This window comes from Lagenorhynchus albirostris, chromosome 2 (assembly GCF_949774975.1).
Source record: "Lagenorhynchus albirostris chromosome 2, mLagAlb1.1, whole genome shotgun sequence".
NCBI classification, from domain to species: domain Eukaryota; kingdom Metazoa; phylum Chordata; class Mammalia; order Artiodactyla; family Delphinidae; genus Lagenorhynchus; species Lagenorhynchus albirostris.
Window position 1 is genome coordinate 90,167,731 of NC_083096.1, and position 18,765 is coordinate 90,186,495.

Here is an 18,765-nt window from a genome sequence, read left to right on the forward strand (position 1 = left end):
TTGGCGTCTAGGGAGTCATCTCAGCAGTGTCAACATGTCCCGGCCCAGCAGCAGAGCCATTTACTGTAAGCTGTCCCTCCAGTGCCCTCTCCCGTTCCCTCCCACTGAGCTCCCTGAACCCCCTGCCCTCCATTCCCTCCCTCGCCAAGCTGACCAACCCCTATTGCTGTATATGTCTCACCTCCTTCTTCTGCCCCCACTCCCTTGCTTTGGGCCATGGCAGTGCACCGGAAGGAGTACTTGCAGAATCTCACCTCAGAGCCCACCCACCTGCAGTTCAGGGTGGAGGTGAGTAACCCGGGGGCCCCAGACAGTTTCCTGATTCAACCCAAGTTTTCCCGTGTGTCCACCGCCCTGACAAAAAAACAGACATCTGAGATAAGTCTCTGCCACAGAAGCCAATGGCCTGACCCAGTCAGAGCAGGTGGGCTTGGGTCCAGCAAGCCTAACTGAGCATCTGCTGAATGTGGGGAAGGAAGATGGGCAGGGAAGGCCAGGCTAGAGGTTGAGGTGGTGGACGTCCTATCCCCGGGCAGGAACAAGCAGCAGAGGGATGGGTCAGGAGGCACCTGCCACCACCCCATCCCCGCCTGTCTCCCAGTCCGCCCCCTGCCCCAGCTGGAGGAAGGACTGTGTGAGGTTAGCGGTCCCTGTTTGAGGACTTGAAAGGACCACTGTCTGAGAGCGGAGCTTTCTGGGCTTAAGCTCCCCGGGGCAGGCCTGCGCAGCTTAGAGCCTACAATGGAAGCTCTGGCCCTGCACTGGCTCTGCCACATCTAGTTGCCTGGAGAGTTGCTGACACCACAGAGAAAGCTCAGACTGGAAGGGTGTGGCAGAGAAGAGAAGACACCAGGTCAGGTTGAAGGTCTGGGGTAGAAACCGCCCCTGGGCAGCAGCAGATCTAGGGCCCTCGCGGAGAAGAAGCAGAAGAAGCAGCGAGGGATGCTGGAGCAACCGTCTGGGGGCTCCAGAGGGCGGCAAAGGTCAGGGCCCCCCAGCCATCTGGGCTGGGCCCAGGAGCACTGGGCTTCATGGAGGGATGGGGGTTAGGAACTGGCTTTGGTTAGGTTTAGCAGGCAAGAGCAAGAAGAGGCATGTCCAGGATGCCAGGGCACTTGGTCATGTTGTCAGAGCTCCTGAATATGCCAGCCGTGTGAACTGGGAGAGGAGCTGGGAGCTATGCAGAGGGCGGTGTTGTGGGATCAAGGGGCAGGAGGCAGACAACCTCCCCCCAACCAGGGCCTGGAGGGGAGGGTGAGGGGCAGGACTGTGACTGGTGAAGGCAACGTTTGGATAGGAGAAGGGAGGGGTCTCCTCAAGGATAAAAACACTGCTGGAATGATCAGACTAGCTGGGGGCAAGGGCCTGAGTGGAGAGAGAGGTCAGTATGGACCTCTCTGGGCAAGAATCAGGGAGAAGGGGGGCTTGACTTCTTCCTGAGAGACTGGGAGGTGATGGGCTAGCAGAGGTGGAACGTGCCTTCTGGGCAGGGGGAACAGCATGAGAAAAGGCACGGAGACAGGAACGCTAGGTCAGGGAGGAGATGGACCAGGCTGGGATGGTGATTCCAAAGAGGGCAAAGGAAGCCGGGGACAGAATTTGAGCATCCTATATATATCCCACCCAGAGGAGTTCAGACTTATTTGTTGGGTAGCTGAAGCCCACATCTACCACGATCTAGCCCCCTCAGCTGGCCTGGACTGTTAAAGGCCATGACTGTTCTTCCTCCGGAGTCCTAAACCCCCTCCTACAGCCCCTCAGACCCTGACTTGGGAGCCCCCTCCTAGCCTGACTGCCTCTGGCCAGCACACAGGCCCCTGAAGCTTGCTTTATAGGGATGGCCTGGCACTCCCCAGCAAGGAGGCCAGGGACATGTCTTCCCCCTCTGCTGCCTTTCCCCCACCCCCCAGCCCTGCGCATTCCCACCTGTGATCCCCTTCTCCAAACCTTCTCCCGGTCCTGCATCTCTCCTCTCCCCTCAGCACCTGCTGACATGTAAGCTGGGGACGCAGAGAGTCCAGGAGCCCAAGGATGCCCTGCAAAAGCTGCAGGGAATGGATGCTCAGGGCCAGGTGTGGAGCCAGGACTTGCTCCTGCAGGTCAGGGATGGCCGGCTCCAACTGCTGGACATCGAGACAAAGGTCAGCCTCCCACCATTCCCCGCAAGGGATCATAGCTGACCCAGGCCGTGGGAAAGCAAGCACCAGGCATGAACACCATCGATGCATGTCCCACATGGCAACCACCCCTCCCCATACACAATACATACCCAGGACTAGGAAGAAACGGGGGACAGAGACACAGGGATCAGGGGAGACGACGCCCCATCCCAGACCACTAGAAGGGTGGAGCAACCCAGGTCAGGAGCTCCCAGGAGTCAGCCTGGCTCTCAGTGACCTCACAGCTGACCTCTCTGCCTGGCCCAGGAGGAACTGGAATCTTACCACCTGGACGGCATCAAGGACATGGACGTGGCACTCAACACCTGCTCCTACAACTCTGTCCTGTCCATCACTGTGCAGGATTCAGGCCTGCCAACCACTAGCACTCTGCTTTTCCAGTGCCAGGAAGTGGGGGTGAGTAGGTGTGGAATCCAACAGCCATCACCCCCCCCACTCCTCCCCGACCCCCCATCCCCAGCCTGTCTGACTGCTGCTTCCTGCAGGCAAAGCAACTGAAGATCAGCCTGCAGAAGGCTCTGGAGGAGGAGCTAGAGCAAAGGTAGGCAGCCTCTGCCCCAGCCCACCTGCAGGACCTCAGAGCTCAGGTCTGCCCCACATCTGGGGGAGCCCAGGAGCCTGTGGCCCAATAACATAGGCATAGACCTGGGGAGGGGCCAGGCTGAAATAGGGCACAGATGGGCATGGGGAAGGGGCTGGGGCGGGGCCCAGTGAACACTGGAGGCTGGCCTCAGAGGCTGACGTGGAAGGGACTGGCCCCAGAGAGCAGGCAGATGAGGCAGGGGAGAGTCAGGGAAGGCTTCAGATGGAGACCAGGGAGCAGGGCTGGTCGGGCTCCTGGAGAGAGGGAGTGGTACCCTTGGGTCCTAGGGCAGAAGGGTGGGCAGTGCCTCTGTCCCAAGAACCCTATCAAAGCTGTGTCCCCACCATGTGCTCACAGGCCCCGATTCGGAGCCCTTCTCCCAGGTCAGGACAGATGCAGGGGGCCTCTTCTGGAAAGGCCGATCCCTAAGGAGCAGGTACCTCCTCTGGAGTGCAGACCCCCTCCAGAGCAGCACCACTGGATGACCCCAGAGCACAGTAAGCTTGGGCGTGGGGGCCAGTGGGAGGAGAGGATTCCCATCAAAGGTCAAAGAAGTTCTGGGCCATGGTTCCCTTCCATTGCAGACACACCACGATCCCCAAGGCCCCTGCCACACCACTCCATCATCCAAAACTCAAGTGCCTTCACTTTGCCTCCTTCGAGGAGGTCCCCATCCCCCGGGGACCCAGGACGGGATCAGGTAACTGCAGACTGTCTTGGGCTCCTTGAGGATTTTTGGTCCTGGCCCAAGGGAGGACACCAGTCGTCTCCATCACCCCAAGGAGCCAGGTGCCAGGATGACCAAGGCAGGGCCTGGGCTGAGGAGGGACACGGAGCCTTGGTCAGACCCTGGGCTGGGCCTGAGGCTCAGGCTTGTGGTAGGAGGGGGCGGGAGGTCAGGGTTGGGAGTTCCAGGGTAGGCCTAACTGCCCACTCAGACCATGGGTTGTTTGGGGTCCAGGAGGTGCTGAGCCACGTCCTAAGAGACATCGAGCTATTCATGGAAAAGCTGAAGGAGGACCAGTCAAACACCAGTCATAAGAAGAAGAGACAGAGGAAGAAACAGATAAAGCATCAGGGGGGTGAGTGTTGAGGGCCAGGGGAGAGGAGTGGGGGGAGAGTCTTGGGATAATCTGTGACCCACCACCTTCCCACTTCTTTCTACAGGGATAACAGAGGCACATTACATCGACTGTTTCCAGAAGATCAAGTACAGCTTCAACCTCCTGGTATGTGGCTCCCCACAAGTGGCTTCCCCAGCCCTTCCCCCCACCCCACCTCAGCAGTCCCCTCCTCTCTTGTCTTATGGACATCCCAAGCTTCTCCAGCTTCTTCCCACTCTTGGGACTTTTGGAGAAATGCCAGGCTCCCCATCAAGGCCCAGAACAATGGGGCCCTGGGGTCCTGGTGAAAGTAGGGTGGGAGGAAGGGTGGTAACAGGCTTCGCCCTGTATCCTCAGGGAAACCTGGCCACGATGCTGCAGGATACAGGCGCCCCTGTGTTCATACACCTCCTCTTCCAAACTCTGAACTCCGTGAGTCGGGGGAGGACAGGGTGGTGCAGAGGGACATGCTGAAGTTAAGATGAGACAGAGGCCTGGGTGGGAGGTAGGGGGCAGAGGGAGTCTGTGGATCTGCCCTTTGCTCACCTCAGCACATTCTTCTCCTTGACCCCAAGACGCCATCCCCACTATGCACTGTCCTTAACCCCAAGGACACCAGTGGGGGCAGGAAGGAGCAGGCCTGGGGCAACGCGGTATTGCAAAAGTGGGAAGCCAGGGACCCCAGGCCCTTCCCCACGCCTGTCTGGCCCTGCAAGAGCCCAGGCTTCCTGAAACCTTCTGTCCCTCCCCAGATCCTGGAGCAGTGCCCTGAGCCTGGCCTAGCAGTCCAAGTGATCTCACCCCTCCTCACCACCAAGGCCGTTGATCTGCTGCAGTCCTGTCTAAGCCCACCTGAGAGTAACCTCTGGAAGGGGCTGGGCATAGCCTGGACCACCAGCCAGTAAGTGACGACAAAGCCTAACTGAATCAGAGGCAAGGGGCGTGGGGGCATAGGGCAGGACACACAGGGCAGGAGGTGGCAGGCTCTACATTGTGTCTTAAAACAAACAGAAATTCTGTACCCATTAAACAATTAAACAAAACTCTGTACCCATTCTTCCCACTCCCCAGGCCCTGGTAACCTCTATTCTATGAAATATCTCAAAACAAATTGAAGGACTCTACCTGGAGTGTCCAACTTTTAATTAGGCTAAGTACAAACAATGAAAACAAAACAAAACCACCACTTACCATCACCCACCACTGAAGGAAAGCATTATTTCAGAAAAAAGAACAATTCTTCCCAAGGAAGGAGAGTTGGCAAACTTCTAGTAAAATTTTTCTCATTTTTGTCAAGGACAAAGTGAAAACTCTGTCTCAATTCCTGCCCAGATTTTAACAATTACTGATGTAAGAGATGCTGCAAATGTAACATCAATAAGAGTTGCAACCCAGCAGCCAAGGAGCTAAGAGAGAAAGAGATATTCCACGCGGGTGGAACCGTGAGATGGGCAGTTGGGCGGCAAGGCCAAATTGATGACAGCTGTGGGGAGGGGCGGATGAAACCAGCTTGGATATGCTGAGCTGAGGTGTCAATGGAACCTGCGCAGAGACAGGGTGGCCTGGGCTTTGGGGGAGAGGTCCGACCTGGCTACAAGAGTTTGAGAACGGTCAGTACAGAAGTGATATTTGGGGCCACCTGGAGGTAAGCACTGTGGTGGGAGCCCCAGAGCTCACTTTAACAAGCATGGTCTGCTCTCCCCATGAGAGAAGGGCCTGGGGAAACGTCAAGGTGGTGAAAGGAAACATGGTTAAGGAGGCAAAGAGAAATTCCAGAGAGTTAAAAGGAGAAACAAAAAAGCAGAAGCATGAAAACCAAGAGAGACGAGGGTTGGGGTTTTTTATATAAATTTATTTATTTCTTTTTGGCTGTGTTGGGTCTTCGTTGCTTCATGCAGGCTTTCTCTAGTTGCGGTGAGCAGGGGATACTCTTCGTTGCGGTGCACAGGCTTCTCATTGCGGTGGCTTCTCTTGTTGCGGAGCACGGGCTCTAGGCGCGCGGGCTTCAGTAGTTGTGGCACGTGGTCTCAGTAGTTGTGGCTCGCGGGCTCTAGAGCGCAGGCTTAGTAGTTGTGGCGCACAGGCTTAGTTGCTCCGCGGCATGTGGAATCTTTCCGGACCAGGGATCGAGCCCATGTCCCCTGCATTGGCAGGCGGATTCTTAACCACTGTGCCAACAGGGAAGTCCAAGAAGAGGGTTTTAAAAAGAGAAATCAACTGGGAAAAAACCCAGTGGTTCTAGGATTCTTTTTGCCTAATGAGCAGGGGTTTTTTTTCCAATTCAGCCCCATTAAAGGATTTTTGTGTCCAATTCATCTAAAGACATAAATTATAACTTAATGTAATCAATTTCTTTTATTGTGGTAGAATATACATAGGATAAAAGTTAGTTAAACTATTTTTAAGTGTATAATTCAATGCCATTAAGTACATTAACAATGTTGTACAACCATCTCCACTATCCATTTACAGAAATTTTTCAGCATCCCAAACAGAAACTCTGTACCCGTTACACAATCAACCAAAACTCTGTACCCACTCCTCTCTTTTCCCAGCCCCCTGGTAACCTCTATTCTATTTTCTGACTCTGTTTATTATTTTAAATATAAAATTAAGTCAGATGTGGCCTAAGATGTTTTCTCATTTCTTAAAGTAACCAAAAATGAACGAATGAATGAGACGAAAGACAGAAACACAGAAAATAGAATAACTAAAGAGTTGCAAAAACTCTCAAAATAGTTAAATTTCAGGTAAATTTTATTCAGGTTATTTGATTTTAGGCAAATTGACCCAAAACTATAAATAACACTAAATTCTGTGGTAATCCAGAAGGATATAGACCATACAAGGCCACTGGATCTGGCAGTCAGATTATCAGGACTTTAGAAGAACTAGTTTCAACAGAGCAATGGCAAAGGTAAAAGTCAGGTTGCAAGGCGTAACGAAAGAACCAGAGGTAAGAAAATGCAGGCAGGGCATGTGGACACGTCCTCAAAAAACTGGACAAAGATAAGGGAATAGAATGACAGCTTAAAGGGCACAGTAACAGAGTCAAGGGAAGACCTGAGCATGTTTTTAGGGCAAAGAAAAGGAGCCGATAAAAACGATTCAGAAGGGGGAATCATTGACTTGTCCCCGTTGAATAAATTAGCTGCCTCCTGTGTCCCATGCACTGTACTATGGATACAGCTCTCAAGGAGTTCAACGTAAGTAAGAAACACAGACATGTGAGAATCATGTGCAATTCAGCGTGAGAGGAGCAATAATCCAGGGTGTCTGGAGTTCAGCAGCAGTGCAAAGAGGAAGCATTCACCTCTGCCTCCGAGAGGTAGGGAGGGGACTTCCTCGAAGAGGGGACTTGGCATTCCCCAGGCCGGCAAGCAGAGCATGACTGGAGACCACCAACAGTGTGCTGCTCCTCCTGTGTGCTAGGCAATGGGTGAGGGGGAGGCTGAGTGGCAAGTACCAGCTCCCACCCTAGAGCCAGCCAGAGTGCTGTGCTGGGATCACAAGGCGGAGTTCCACGTACTAACCCGCTAGAAAGAGATCTGCTGCTGGGAACTCTAACCAGTTAGACCCCGCGGGGGTCTTCCAGCCCTAACGCTCTGCGGTTCCACCACTTTTAGTCAAACCCCCCATCAGTGAGATAAAGTACTCATCTCTTCTGGTGTTGATATGTCTGCACTTTCACGGGCAGAGGTGAGGCTGGCCCATGCATACCTGCACTGTGGGATTTGCACATGCTTAGCTGTTCGCTCCTATGTGGGTGTCCCGGGGCCTTTGATCAGTGCACGTGGGCCACGTCCTCCACTACCTAGAAGATTACCCAGGCTAGGCCCTGTCATCTCCGCCCTCTCCACATCCCACAGCCTGGCACAGAGTGGACTCAGCCTTGCTCTTTCCCCAGGTCCAAATGGACAGGCAGTGAGCCCCTGCCCTACCAACCCACATTCTATGACGGTTGGCAGCTTCCAGAACCTTCCTACGAGGTAAGGGGAGCTTAGCACAGAGTCCTATTCAAAGCCCTAGTCTCTGGCTGGGCTTTCTCAGTCCACTCTCTCAGTCCAAACCATGGCCACGTGACACCTAAGTGGTAGGTGGGTTCTGTGTGGTGGGCAGACAGGTGAGGGGATATGAGGCAGCTGTGTGCAAGGGGGTCTGTGGTCTCACACCCCACCTCCCTACCACCACGCTGGCTGACATCCTGCTCGTACTCTGTTCTACCCCTACAGGAACCTTCAAGATACCAAGACTCTACTTCCCTCCGGTACGCCCTGGGTTTAGTCAGGACCGTAGGGTTCCAGGGAGGGAGGGACAGGGCTGATCTGTGGATCTGTGGATTCTACATGTCACTGACGTCCGGGATCTCTTCTAGCCAGGCACATACATGTACAGGCACATCTCTCCCCTACCTTGGGTGGAGAGGCAGTTTTTCACCTTCCTAGGCTCCGATCCCTTCTTCTTTCAATACTCTCCACACATACCTCTGATTTCCCAGAGCTTGAGTATTAAGTGCTCAAAGGAGAGCTCAGATACGGAAAATTCCACTGCTGGAAGAGTCCTGAGAAATCAACATTTCAGACCCCTTCTGCTTATAGAAGCCCACACCCCAAGCCCACCTAAGAAGGACCTGCCCTCAAAATCTGTGGAAGCCCAAAAGTCACCGTTAGACTCCAACGGGGAGGTATCTGGGGCTGAGACAGGGGCCCAGTCTCTGAGGCCCCACTCTCCGGCCATCCTGACTGTCTCCGGGGGTAGTGGGGGGAGCCCTAGGTTAGGGAGCAAGTCGCACTTTGCTCAAGAGGAGACACACAACCACGGACACCACCCTGGGCCCTCCAGACCCGGACCTGTCAAGCCAGCCGTGAAAATGCAAGTCCTATATGAGTTTGAAGCTAGGAACCCACGGGAACTGACTGTGGTCCAGGGAGAGGTACTGGAGGTGAGGCATGGGCTTGAGCTGATAAAAGGAGGTGGTGGTTGGTGGGAGCTACTGGGAGCATGGCGTGCGTGGCCTAGAGAGGGAGAGGGAAGGTGGGGAAGGGCCAGAAGGGAGAAAGCCTGGTGGGGGAGGGCCAAGGCTGGTCGGACAGAGGCTTGGGTCACCGCTGGAGTGACTCTTGGCAGGTTCTGGACCAGAGTAAACGGTGGTGGCTGGTGAAGAATGAAATGGGACGGAGCGGCTACATCCCCAGCAACATCCTGGAGCCCCTGCAGTCGGGGTTCCCTGGAAGCCAGAGCAAGTCGTTCCCTCCGGTACTTCCCAGCCTAGACTATTCAGAAGCTATAAAGCCTGAGTCAGAGGTGGGGGCAGGGAGGATCCAGTGACAAGTGGAGGAGATGGTCCCGGTTCAACTTAATCAGTATTATCACACACTTACTGTATCCTGAGTTTATTCGTGGGACCAGAGCAGAGAACAAGCCTTGTGCCTATCAGACAAGCGAACCATGGAGTGAGACAAGTGATCTGACGGAAGCCCAGAGAAGGGACCCAGATTATGGTGGCTGTAGGTGGCTCTGAGATGAGATGGCCTCTGACCCCCACTTCCCCTGATTCTAGGCTCCAGGGCTTCGACTTAGCTCAAGGCCTGAGGAGGTCACAGCCTGGTTGCAGGCAGAGAACTTCTCCACTGTGTGAGTGCCAAGTCCCACGGCTTTACCTCCGTAAAGGGCTCAGATAATAATCGGGCACCCCTCCCCATCACAAGAGTCTCTTCCAGGGCGCTTCTCCCTTCAACCTCAGGAGCTATGAAATTAGCTTCAGCCAATATGTTTATCTTACTCCCTGGCCTCCAGATACCCTTTCTGTGAATTCTTCTGTCACCCCAGTCTCCAAGCCTAAACAGCCCCTTCTCCACACAGACACCCAGGCCCAGTCCTTCCGCCCCACCACTGACAGTTTCTGCTGTTTCTGTTCCCAGCACAGTGAAGACTCTCGGGTCCATGACGGGGCGCCAGCTGCTTCACATGAGACCTGGGGAGCTACAGATGCTGTGTCCCCAGGAGGCCCCAAAGGTCCTGGCACGGCTGGAGGCTGTCAGAAGGATGCTGGGGGTGAGGCCACCCTGGGATCCCGACCCCCGCTGGAAATGTGGGATGATCCCTGAGTGAGAGTGTCAGGTGGACAAGCCAGCAGCCCCAACCCTGGGGTGGCACTCAATGTGTCAGGTCTGGCCACAGGACAGTCCCCCAGGGGCTTGATTTCATGTGCTCAGGCATGCCTTGAAGCTCCTAGCTGATTGTTGGCATCAGCTCTGGGGTCCCTCACCTGCCACCAGCCTCACCTCAACCTTTTCTTTCCTCAGATGAACCCTTAGGCAGCAACTCAAACACCTCCAAGACCAAGACTTTCTCACAAGCAAGATGGTGGATATGATAACTCTTTAGAGCCCCGAGAATTCTTCTTTCAGGCCCCCAGGTTGCAGCGAACCCCACACCCCAGCTCACACAGCAAAGAAGATGAGCAAGCCCAGAGGTTGAGACGAATGGTGCCCCTTCTCGCTGTGTTGAGGGCTCTCCCCAGTTGCCACCTATTTATTGCATCTCTTTCCTGAGCCTGGAGCACTTAAGCCTAGGTTTGTCAGGACTCTGTTTAGCCCCCCTCCTCCCCAATAAAAGTATCTTCAAGCTTGTCATGCGCCTCTCTTGCAGCTTCCTCTGGCCCTGATGGGGGCCAAAGGCAGAGAGTCAGGAAGAGCTGGGACACTGGGCATGAAACAGCAGCAGCCCTACATCCATCACTGGGCCAGACTGTTTGAAAGTGAGCGGGAATTCACTGGAGCTGAGCCAGAATTTGAGAATTATGGTCCAAGCTCTCCTTACTTTATAAACAAACTCCAAAATAAGGCTATCCTTGACATCTTTATCCTTCTGTGTACACTTCTTCCAGTATATTCCAAGGCACCCAGCACAGCTGAGGACACAACACTTCACAGGAGCAAGGAGTACCGGGGCTGACAGTGGTAGGTTTTGATCAGCCATACTGGCTGATGATCTAGAGACGCACTGAAAAAGCATGTCAGGTGGTCCACGCTCTACTTGGCAACTTTCTCTTCTAATACTTTTGTCCCCTCCTGTTGGGTGAGCTAAATTTGAGCCCCCTCCCCAGCTTGTCTCTTTAGTGGCAGAGCGTAGGGAACGCTGGACTGGAACACTGGACTGCCTGTGTGAACTCTGGCAAGTCATTTCACTCTCTGGCTTCCTTTTCTCTCAAACGTTAAGTGAAGAGCCTGTACTGTCTGTGGCTTCTGATATTTAGTATACATAGCCTTCTTTAATCTCAGAACTGTCACAGACTGCCCTCCCTACAAAACAGGTTGTACTTTCATTGATTTAGTCTACAGATAAGGCTTGATGTACTTATGGATTAAGGGTCCTTAAGATTTTCCCTTAGTCTCTCTTAATTGAATTTGTCCATGACCCTAACACTGCCAGAATATTGTATTTTTCGACTGCCTATGTCATCCCCTCAAGTTCCTGGCCTCCGAAAATCGTCTCTCTTAGCTGATAACACTGAATAAGAAAGCAAACATCTTCCCTCACAAAATAGAACAAAAGTGAGACCCTTAAGGTTTGACTTTCAAGGGCAAAAGTTAACCAGAAAAGTTAATTTGGGGGAACGGGGAGAGGAGATATTGACACATTGCCTTCTGGGGCTTCATGGAGCTGAAGGAGTCCTAGAAACAGGGAAACCCTCCAGAACCAGATAAAAAAAAGTATGCTCCCCAGATTTCCCAGCAAGGACTGAGATGAGGTGAGACTGTCTGGATATCCAAGTGCAAAGGAACTAACACAAATTGGGCTGACAGACCTAGGTTTGAATCCCAGGCCACCCATGGAAACTTGAACCTAGGAAGGCAACTCACCCAACCTCTCCAGGCCTCAATAATCTTAATGGGCATAAAACCTACTTCACAAAGTTGTTGTGAAGCTTAAATTGCAATAAATTAGTAACATACGTGAAATACCTAGACTATTGACTAGCATATCATAGGTGTTCCTTAAGTGTTAGTCTTATACCCAAGTTAATTTGTAACTGGACTGTTATCTTAGGAGGAGAAATCAGGCATTATAAATGCATCTGTCCCAATGTGTTTGTACTTTTTTCCTTTCTTCTTTTAGTGAACTGTCCTTTTAAAAAGTCTCATCTGGGCTTCCCTGGTGGCACAGTTGTTGAGAGTTCGCCTGCCGATGCAGGGGACACGGGTTCGTGCCCCGGTCCGGGAAGATCCCACATGCCGCAGAGCGGCTGGGCCCGTGAGCCATGGCCGCTGAGCCTGCGCATCCGGGAGCCTGCCCTCCTCAACGGGAGAGACCACAATTGTGAGAGGCCCGCGTACCGCAAAAAAAAAAAAAAAAAAAAAAAGTCTCATCTTTGCTTCAGCCAAACTAAGGGGGAAAAGTGAGTTCCCAAACCCCGGCTAGGGGGTCTTAGAACACAGGGGCTCTGTGTTCTAAGTAGCTGTGCTGTAGAGGCCAGGCCAGACACCTAACGAGCAGGTCCGAACTCCTCTCCATCCATCCTCAATGCGCACGCCAAAGACAGAGATTCCCTGGTGGTCAGTCTCAGTCGCCTCCTGGTTCTTGCCCACCTCCCCCCAAACCCCCCACACCCGCTAGATAAATATTTATGGCATGAATCGCACTCTCCGGGGGTAACCAGGGCCCTCACCGCCTAGGCTGTTAGGGCTCCTCCCACCCTAATTGGCACTAGTAAACAAACACAATTCCGCTTCACGCGTGGAGAATGCAGAGACCCAAACGCAGGTCCGGGTCACTCTCCTCCCCTGCCTAGCCCGGGGACGGTCCGCCCCCAACCCCAGGGACTGCAGCAGTCGCGCCTGCGCGTGGCCACGCGGACACTCGGGGGGGGGGAGGGGAAGACGACGATGGGGGCGGAGTCAGGCGCGCACGTTGGTGCCACCTACTTACGTCGGGTATAAAGCCCCTCCCGTTAGCCAACTATCCCCAGTCCGCGAAGGCAGGCACGCAATAACGAAATGTCGTCGAAGTCAACCATGATTTTGGGTTACTGGGATATTCGCGGGGTGAGTGCCGTCTCAATTGCCAAGCCGCTCGGTCTGGTAGACGGACGCGGAGGTGGCCGGGGGCTCACGGTCAGTGGTCTCCGAGAGAAGGGGTTCTACTCGGGGGCCAAACTTCCTACGCCGCGACGCTTAACGCAGCGCGGCCGGCCCCAGCCGAGCTCCCGGGCCGCTGAGGCCGACCCCTGCCCCGCCTCTGGACACGCTGGCCTGGGGGAGAGGGGCTGAGGGCAGCAAGCCCAACGTGGTAGGTCTCAGGAGCCGTTTAACTACCCGCTCGGCGGGATGCAGCGTCTGGGCAACCGTGGGCCGGAAGGGGGCGGGGCATTGGCGGGCGTGGTTTGGGGGTGCCGTTGGGAGCTGTGCAGATGCTGACGGGGAGCTTTTTTACTCCCCAGCTGGCGCATGCCATCCGCATGCTCCTGGAGTTCACGGAGACAGCCTATGAAGAGAAAAGATACACGTGCGGGGAAGGTAATGCCCCTCTGGGTGGCAGTGCGACGCTGCGCTAAGCCGAGCAGGCCCTCCAAATGTCCCTGTCTTCTTCTGCCCTGAGGGTGGCATCACGACGAGGTCGGGTGGGACTTCTGCCCCAGTCACCTGGGAGCTCTCTGCCGTGTCCAGTGTGGGGAGTGATCTGGGGATTCTCTCTCTGCCATAGCCCAACCCTGTCTTAACACTTTATGAGTAATAGTTAAGCTTTGGGGGTCTAGGTATGTGAGGTATTGGAATTAGGGTGTGTCTTTAGATCTTTCCACTCTCCTCAGGTCGGATATTAAGGAGGTTGGATCCCACTTCATTCTCTCTCTTACAGCTCCTGACTATGATAAAAGCCAGTGGCTGGATATGAAATTCAAACTAGACCTGGACTTTCCTAACGTAAGTGGCTTTAGGAGAATAGGGGACAGAAGGGAAGGTCTTCAAGTATATCCTTGCTCCTTTCCTCTCTATTCTAGGGGGATCTAGAATATGGGCTCTTAACCTGGATAGAATAGGTAGAATTCAGGGGTCCTTGAACTTAGATGGAGAAAAAATTACATTTTCATTTCCACTAACTAAAAGTTAACAATTCCTTCTGTTGTGAGTATAGGCAGTCAGTGACCTTGATTATTAGCCATGCCTGTGACTTTGTCACTAGTAGAAAATGGATATTTTTGTATTATATTAATGTGTTGCAGATATTATAAATAAATATTATTTACACTTATCATATTTTGAAAGTATGATAGTTATTACCTCTTATTTAATGCATTCATAGGCACATATTACTCTTACAATTTTGTTATTTTAATATTATATAAATCGTGTAAATATATGTAATTTGCTTTATGCATTTAAAAACCTTATTCTAAGAAAGGGTCCAGGGCTTCCCAGGTGGCGCAGTGGTTAAGAATCCGCCTGTCAATTCAGGGGACATGGGTTCGAGCCCTGGTCTGGGAAGATCCCACATGCCACGGAGCAACTAAGCCCGTGGGCCACAACTACTGAGCCTGTGCTCTAGAGCCCATGTGCCACAACTATCGAAGCCCACACGCCTAGAGCCTGTGTCCACAACAGAGAAGCCACCACAATGAGAAGCCCACACACTGCAACGAAGAGTAGCCCCCGCTAGACACAACTAAGGAAAGCCTGCGTGCAGCAACGAAGACCCAATGCAGCCAAAAATAATTAAGAAAAAAAAAAGTGTCCATGGCGTGCACATACGCATGCATACACACACACACACACACACACACACACACACACACACACACACACACACACACACACACACACACACACACACACACACACAGATTAAGCACCCCTGTCTAGAATCAGGTGTGGACTCAGTTACTAACTTTTACTTACTCTCTTCCTTCTCCTGACACAGCATCTTCTCTCTACTGTTCACTTCCCTGCAAGTCTTATCTTTCCCAGGAGAGAGAGGCAGGTAGGCAAGAGAGAGTCGGGTTGTTCATTTGGCCTTTCCTTTTCCTTCCAGCTGCCCTATCTCATGGACGGTAAGAACAAGATCACCCAGAGCAACGCCATCTTGCGCTATATCGCCCGCAAGCACAATATGTGTGAGTGGGGTAGGGCTGGTGAGGTGAGGGCTGCTCACCTGGGGGTGGATAAGGCCAAATGACAGTTTGGCCTACAGGTGGTGAGACTGAAGAAGAAAAGATTCGCGTGGACATGATGGAGAACCAAATAATGGATTTTCGCATGCAACTGATAAAACTCTGCTACAACGCTGACCACGTGAGTTTCCTCAGCAGGAAGGCATCAAGAAAAAGGAGCATTGAGGAATCAAAGTGTTATTTCTGCTCCATTCACATGCAGATGATGACAGCTATTCTCACTTTCCCTTTTACTTCTCTCCCAGGAAAAACTGAAGCCTCAGTACTTGGAACAGCTACCTGGACAACTGAAACAGTTCTCCTTGTTCCTGGGGAAATACTCATGGTTTGCAGGGGAAAAGGTAGGAAGAAAGGAAAAGGAGGGGATCCCTTTCTATCTCTGCAGGTGTTAATGAACTCCCCAGACCTGATGATCTTATCGTTCCTCTAGCTCACCTTTGTGGATTTCCTCACCTATGATGTGTTAGATCAGAACCATATCTTTGAGCCCACGTGCCTGGATGAATTTCCAAATCTGAAGGCTTTCATGCGCCGTTTTGAGGTGATGCTCCCTGCACCTTTCTCTTACAAAAACAGACTCTCCCCGGGCCCCAAGGGACCCCATTGTGGTAGATTCTTGCCCAACACCAGCTTTTGCCTAAAGGGATCAAGGTTGGACACCTCTAAGCCTTTAAGTCTTGGGAAGGCCCTGGCTTCTATACCTTGAAGGCACTGTCTACAAGAAATGGCAGGGGTGAGGGCCTTGGGGGTGGAGTCAGGCAGCATGTGAGTGTTGCTGTTTTGGAATGGGGCTTTGGGCTGGGCTAGAGTCTTTATAAGGTTTGGTGTGCTTTCCCTTCAGGCCTTGGAGAAAATAGCTGCCTACATGCAGTCTGACCGCTTCCTTAAGATGCCCATCAACAACAAGATGGCCCAGTGGGGCAACAAGAGAATATGCTGAGCAGGAGGCATACTTGCACTGCTTGTTTTGTTCCATCCTGTCCCTAGGGGGGCCTGTACTTTCTCTGCTCTTTTCAATAAATAGCACTGCAGTTACTGGTGTCCAGCTGGATGTCTCTTGGGAGTAAAGGCCAAAGGAGAGTAAGGACATGTTATTTCAATCACTGCAACGTTGACATTCCCCCACCCCACACCTGAGTTCAAGGGCTAGAGGTTCTTGCCCAGCCCTTCAGAGTACTAGAAATAAAGGTGAGATTGCACGGCTGTAGATTACAAGTGTATTAAATGAGACTAGAGCCCCTGTGAAGACCTGGTGAAGATAAGTAAAACTGTGTGGTACTATGAACTCAACAGAACTAGCGTTCAGAAACAGACCCTTATATATGTGATAAAGATGATATTTTAAACTGGTAGACTAACCAACATATAGGAGTGGGACAGTTACTTAGCAATTAAAATAATAGACCCTGGGCTTCCCTGGTGGCGCAGTGGTTAAGAATCCGCCTGCCAATGCAGGGGACATGCATCCAAGCCCTGGTCCGGGAAGATCCCACGTTCCGCGGAGCAGCTAAGCCCGTGTGCCACAACTACTGAGCCTGCGCTCTAGAGCCCGTGAGCCACAACTGCTGAGCTCACACGCTGCATCTATTGAAGCCCATGCATTCTAGAGCCTGTGCTCCACAACAAGAGAAGCCACCGCAATGAGAAGCCTGCGCACCACAACAAAGAGTAGCCCCCACTCACCACAACTAGAGAAAGGTCGCGCGCAGCAACGAAGACCCAACACAGCCAAAAATAATAAATAGAAATAAATAAATTTATTAAAAATAATAATAATAGACCCATACTTCATACCATTCACTAAAATTAAGTCATCTGGAGTTTAAGGCCCAGTGTTAAACATAAAGTATTAATGAAAACGTATGAATGTTTGGAATCATAGGGTAGGAAACATTTCTCTAAGACATTTTAAAAAGCTATAAAGGGAAAGATTTACAAATTCAACATTATTCCACATAAAAATTTTTTGTGACGAAATGACAAGTGAGATAAAGGACCAGTATAGAGACCATGTAAAGAACTCTCATTAAGGCAACTTGGGATTTTTTGGGTTTTTTTTTTTGCGGTACACGGGCCTCTCACTGTTGTGGCCTCTCCCATTGTGGAGCACAGGCTCCAGACGCGCAGGCTCAGCGGTCATGGCTCACGGGCCTAGCCGCTCCGCGGCATGTGGGATCTTCCCGGACCAGGGCACGAACCCGTATCCCCTGCATCGGCAGGTGGACTCTCAACCATTGTGCCACCAGGGAAGCCCAGGTTTTTTTTTTTAATTGAATATAGCTCCCTATGCTATACAGTAAGTCCTTACTGTTTATTTTATATATACTAGTGAGTGTCTGTTAATCCCAAACTCCTAATTTATCCCCTGCCACTGCCTTTCCCCTTTGGTAACCATAAGTTTATTTTCTATGTCTGTGAGTCTGTTTCTGTTTTGTAAATATGTTCATTTGTATATTTTTTAGATTCCACATATAAGTGATATATATGTCTTTGTCTGACTTACTTCACTTCGTATGATAATCTCTAGGTCCATCCATGTTCCTGCAAATGGTATTATTTCATTCTTTTTTATGGCTGAGTAATATTCTATTGTGTCTATATACCACGTCTTCTTTATCCATTCACCTTTCAGTGGACATTTAGGTTGCTTCCATGTCTTAGATATTGTAAATAGTGCTGCTATGAACATTGGGGTGCATGTATCTTTTTGAATTAGAGTTTTTGTCTTTTCTGGATATATACCCAGGAGTGGGATTGCTGGATCATATGGTAACTTTATTTTTAGTTTTTTGCGGAACCTTCGTACTGTTCTCCATAGAGGCTGCACCAATTTACATTCCCACCTTCAGTGTAGGAGGGTTCCCTCTTCTCCACATCCTCGCCAACATTTATTATTCGTAGACTTTTTGATGATGGCCATTATGACTGGTGTGAAGTGATACCTCATTGTGGAGGCAACTCAGTTTTTTTTTAAAAAGGACAAAAATCTACGAACAGATGATTTATGGAAATAGAACTATTAATAGCCAAAGAAAGTTTTAAAAATGTTTATAATCCAAGAAACTGCAAATTATACCAGTAAGAGGACCATTTTTCAGATGAACAAACTTAAAGTTTGTGAATGTTGGCAAAGCTTGGGAAATTGATAAGGATTTCTTGCTGGTGAACTTGTGAATTGGTATAGCTACTTTGGAGGATAATTTGTCAATATCTTCTAAAATTCAAATCATATCCTGTGACCCAACAAAGATGACCTTGCTTTCCCAAACCCAGTAAGGTAGAAAGAGTCTCCTGGCAAGAGGGACACTACAGTCCTATGTAATATAATCAAGGAAATGACATCCCATTACTTCTGCTGCAGTTTATTAGAAGAAATCATAGGTCCTGCCTACACTCAGAGGGAGAGGATTTCACAAGATCGTTGAGTACCAGAAGGTGGAATTATGAGGGCCATTTTAGAGTCTGTTCACCACAGGGAAGAGGCAAGGAAATGGGAAATTGGCCTTGCAGTCCCCTGAGAAAAGAATCCTGGGAAAAAGTGATGACAGAAGAGAGCACCATGGCAATTGTAAAGGAGAGGTTTTAAAAGCATAGGTCCATATTGCACCTGAATTCCAGATAGACTGTAGAAAAATCACATGTTCCAAATTTTTCTAGTCATTATGTTTGTTAGGGAAAATCCATTTAACGGTTATCCAAAACCAAGAAAGCAGGGAAGGTCACTGAGGAACA

At 51.1% G+C, this 18,765-nt stretch overlaps 2 protein-coding genes across 2 annotated transcripts; both read left to right on the top strand.

Moving 5' to 3' along the window:
• The first annotated feature begins 216 nt into the window (after positions 1 to 216).
• Positions 217 to 10,488, top strand: EPS8L3 (EPS8 like 3). Its single transcript, XM_060141898.1, has 17 exons — positions 217 to 288; positions 1,983 to 2,141; positions 2,427 to 2,576; positions 2,666 to 2,721; positions 3,121 to 3,260; positions 3,348 to 3,463; positions 3,725 to 3,845; positions 3,931 to 3,992; positions 4,224 to 4,298; positions 4,619 to 4,767; positions 7,774 to 7,855; positions 8,099 to 8,133; positions 8,625 to 8,808; positions 8,994 to 9,122; positions 9,427 to 9,500; positions 9,788 to 9,920; positions 10,172 to 10,488. Exons 1-17 carry the CDS (start codon positions 217 to 219, stop codon positions 10,181 to 10,183), a joined length of 1,749 nt encoding a protein of 582 aa, XP_059997881.1. The 3' UTR covers positions 10,184 to 10,488.
• A 2,340-nt stretch (positions 10,489 to 12,828) lies between these two features.
• On the top strand, positions 12,829 to 16,068 carry LOC132516037 (glutathione S-transferase Mu 3). The gene is made up of 8 exons (XM_060142422.1): positions 12,829 to 12,913; positions 13,309 to 13,384; positions 13,725 to 13,789; positions 14,895 to 14,976; positions 15,054 to 15,154; positions 15,279 to 15,374; positions 15,464 to 15,574; positions 15,875 to 16,068. Exons 1-8 carry the CDS (start codon positions 12,866 to 12,868, stop codon positions 15,971 to 15,973), a joined length of 678 nt encoding a protein of 225 aa, XP_059998405.1. The 5' UTR covers positions 12,829 to 12,865; the 3' UTR covers positions 15,974 to 16,068.
• Positions 16,069 to 18,765: the final 2,697 nt, after the last annotated feature.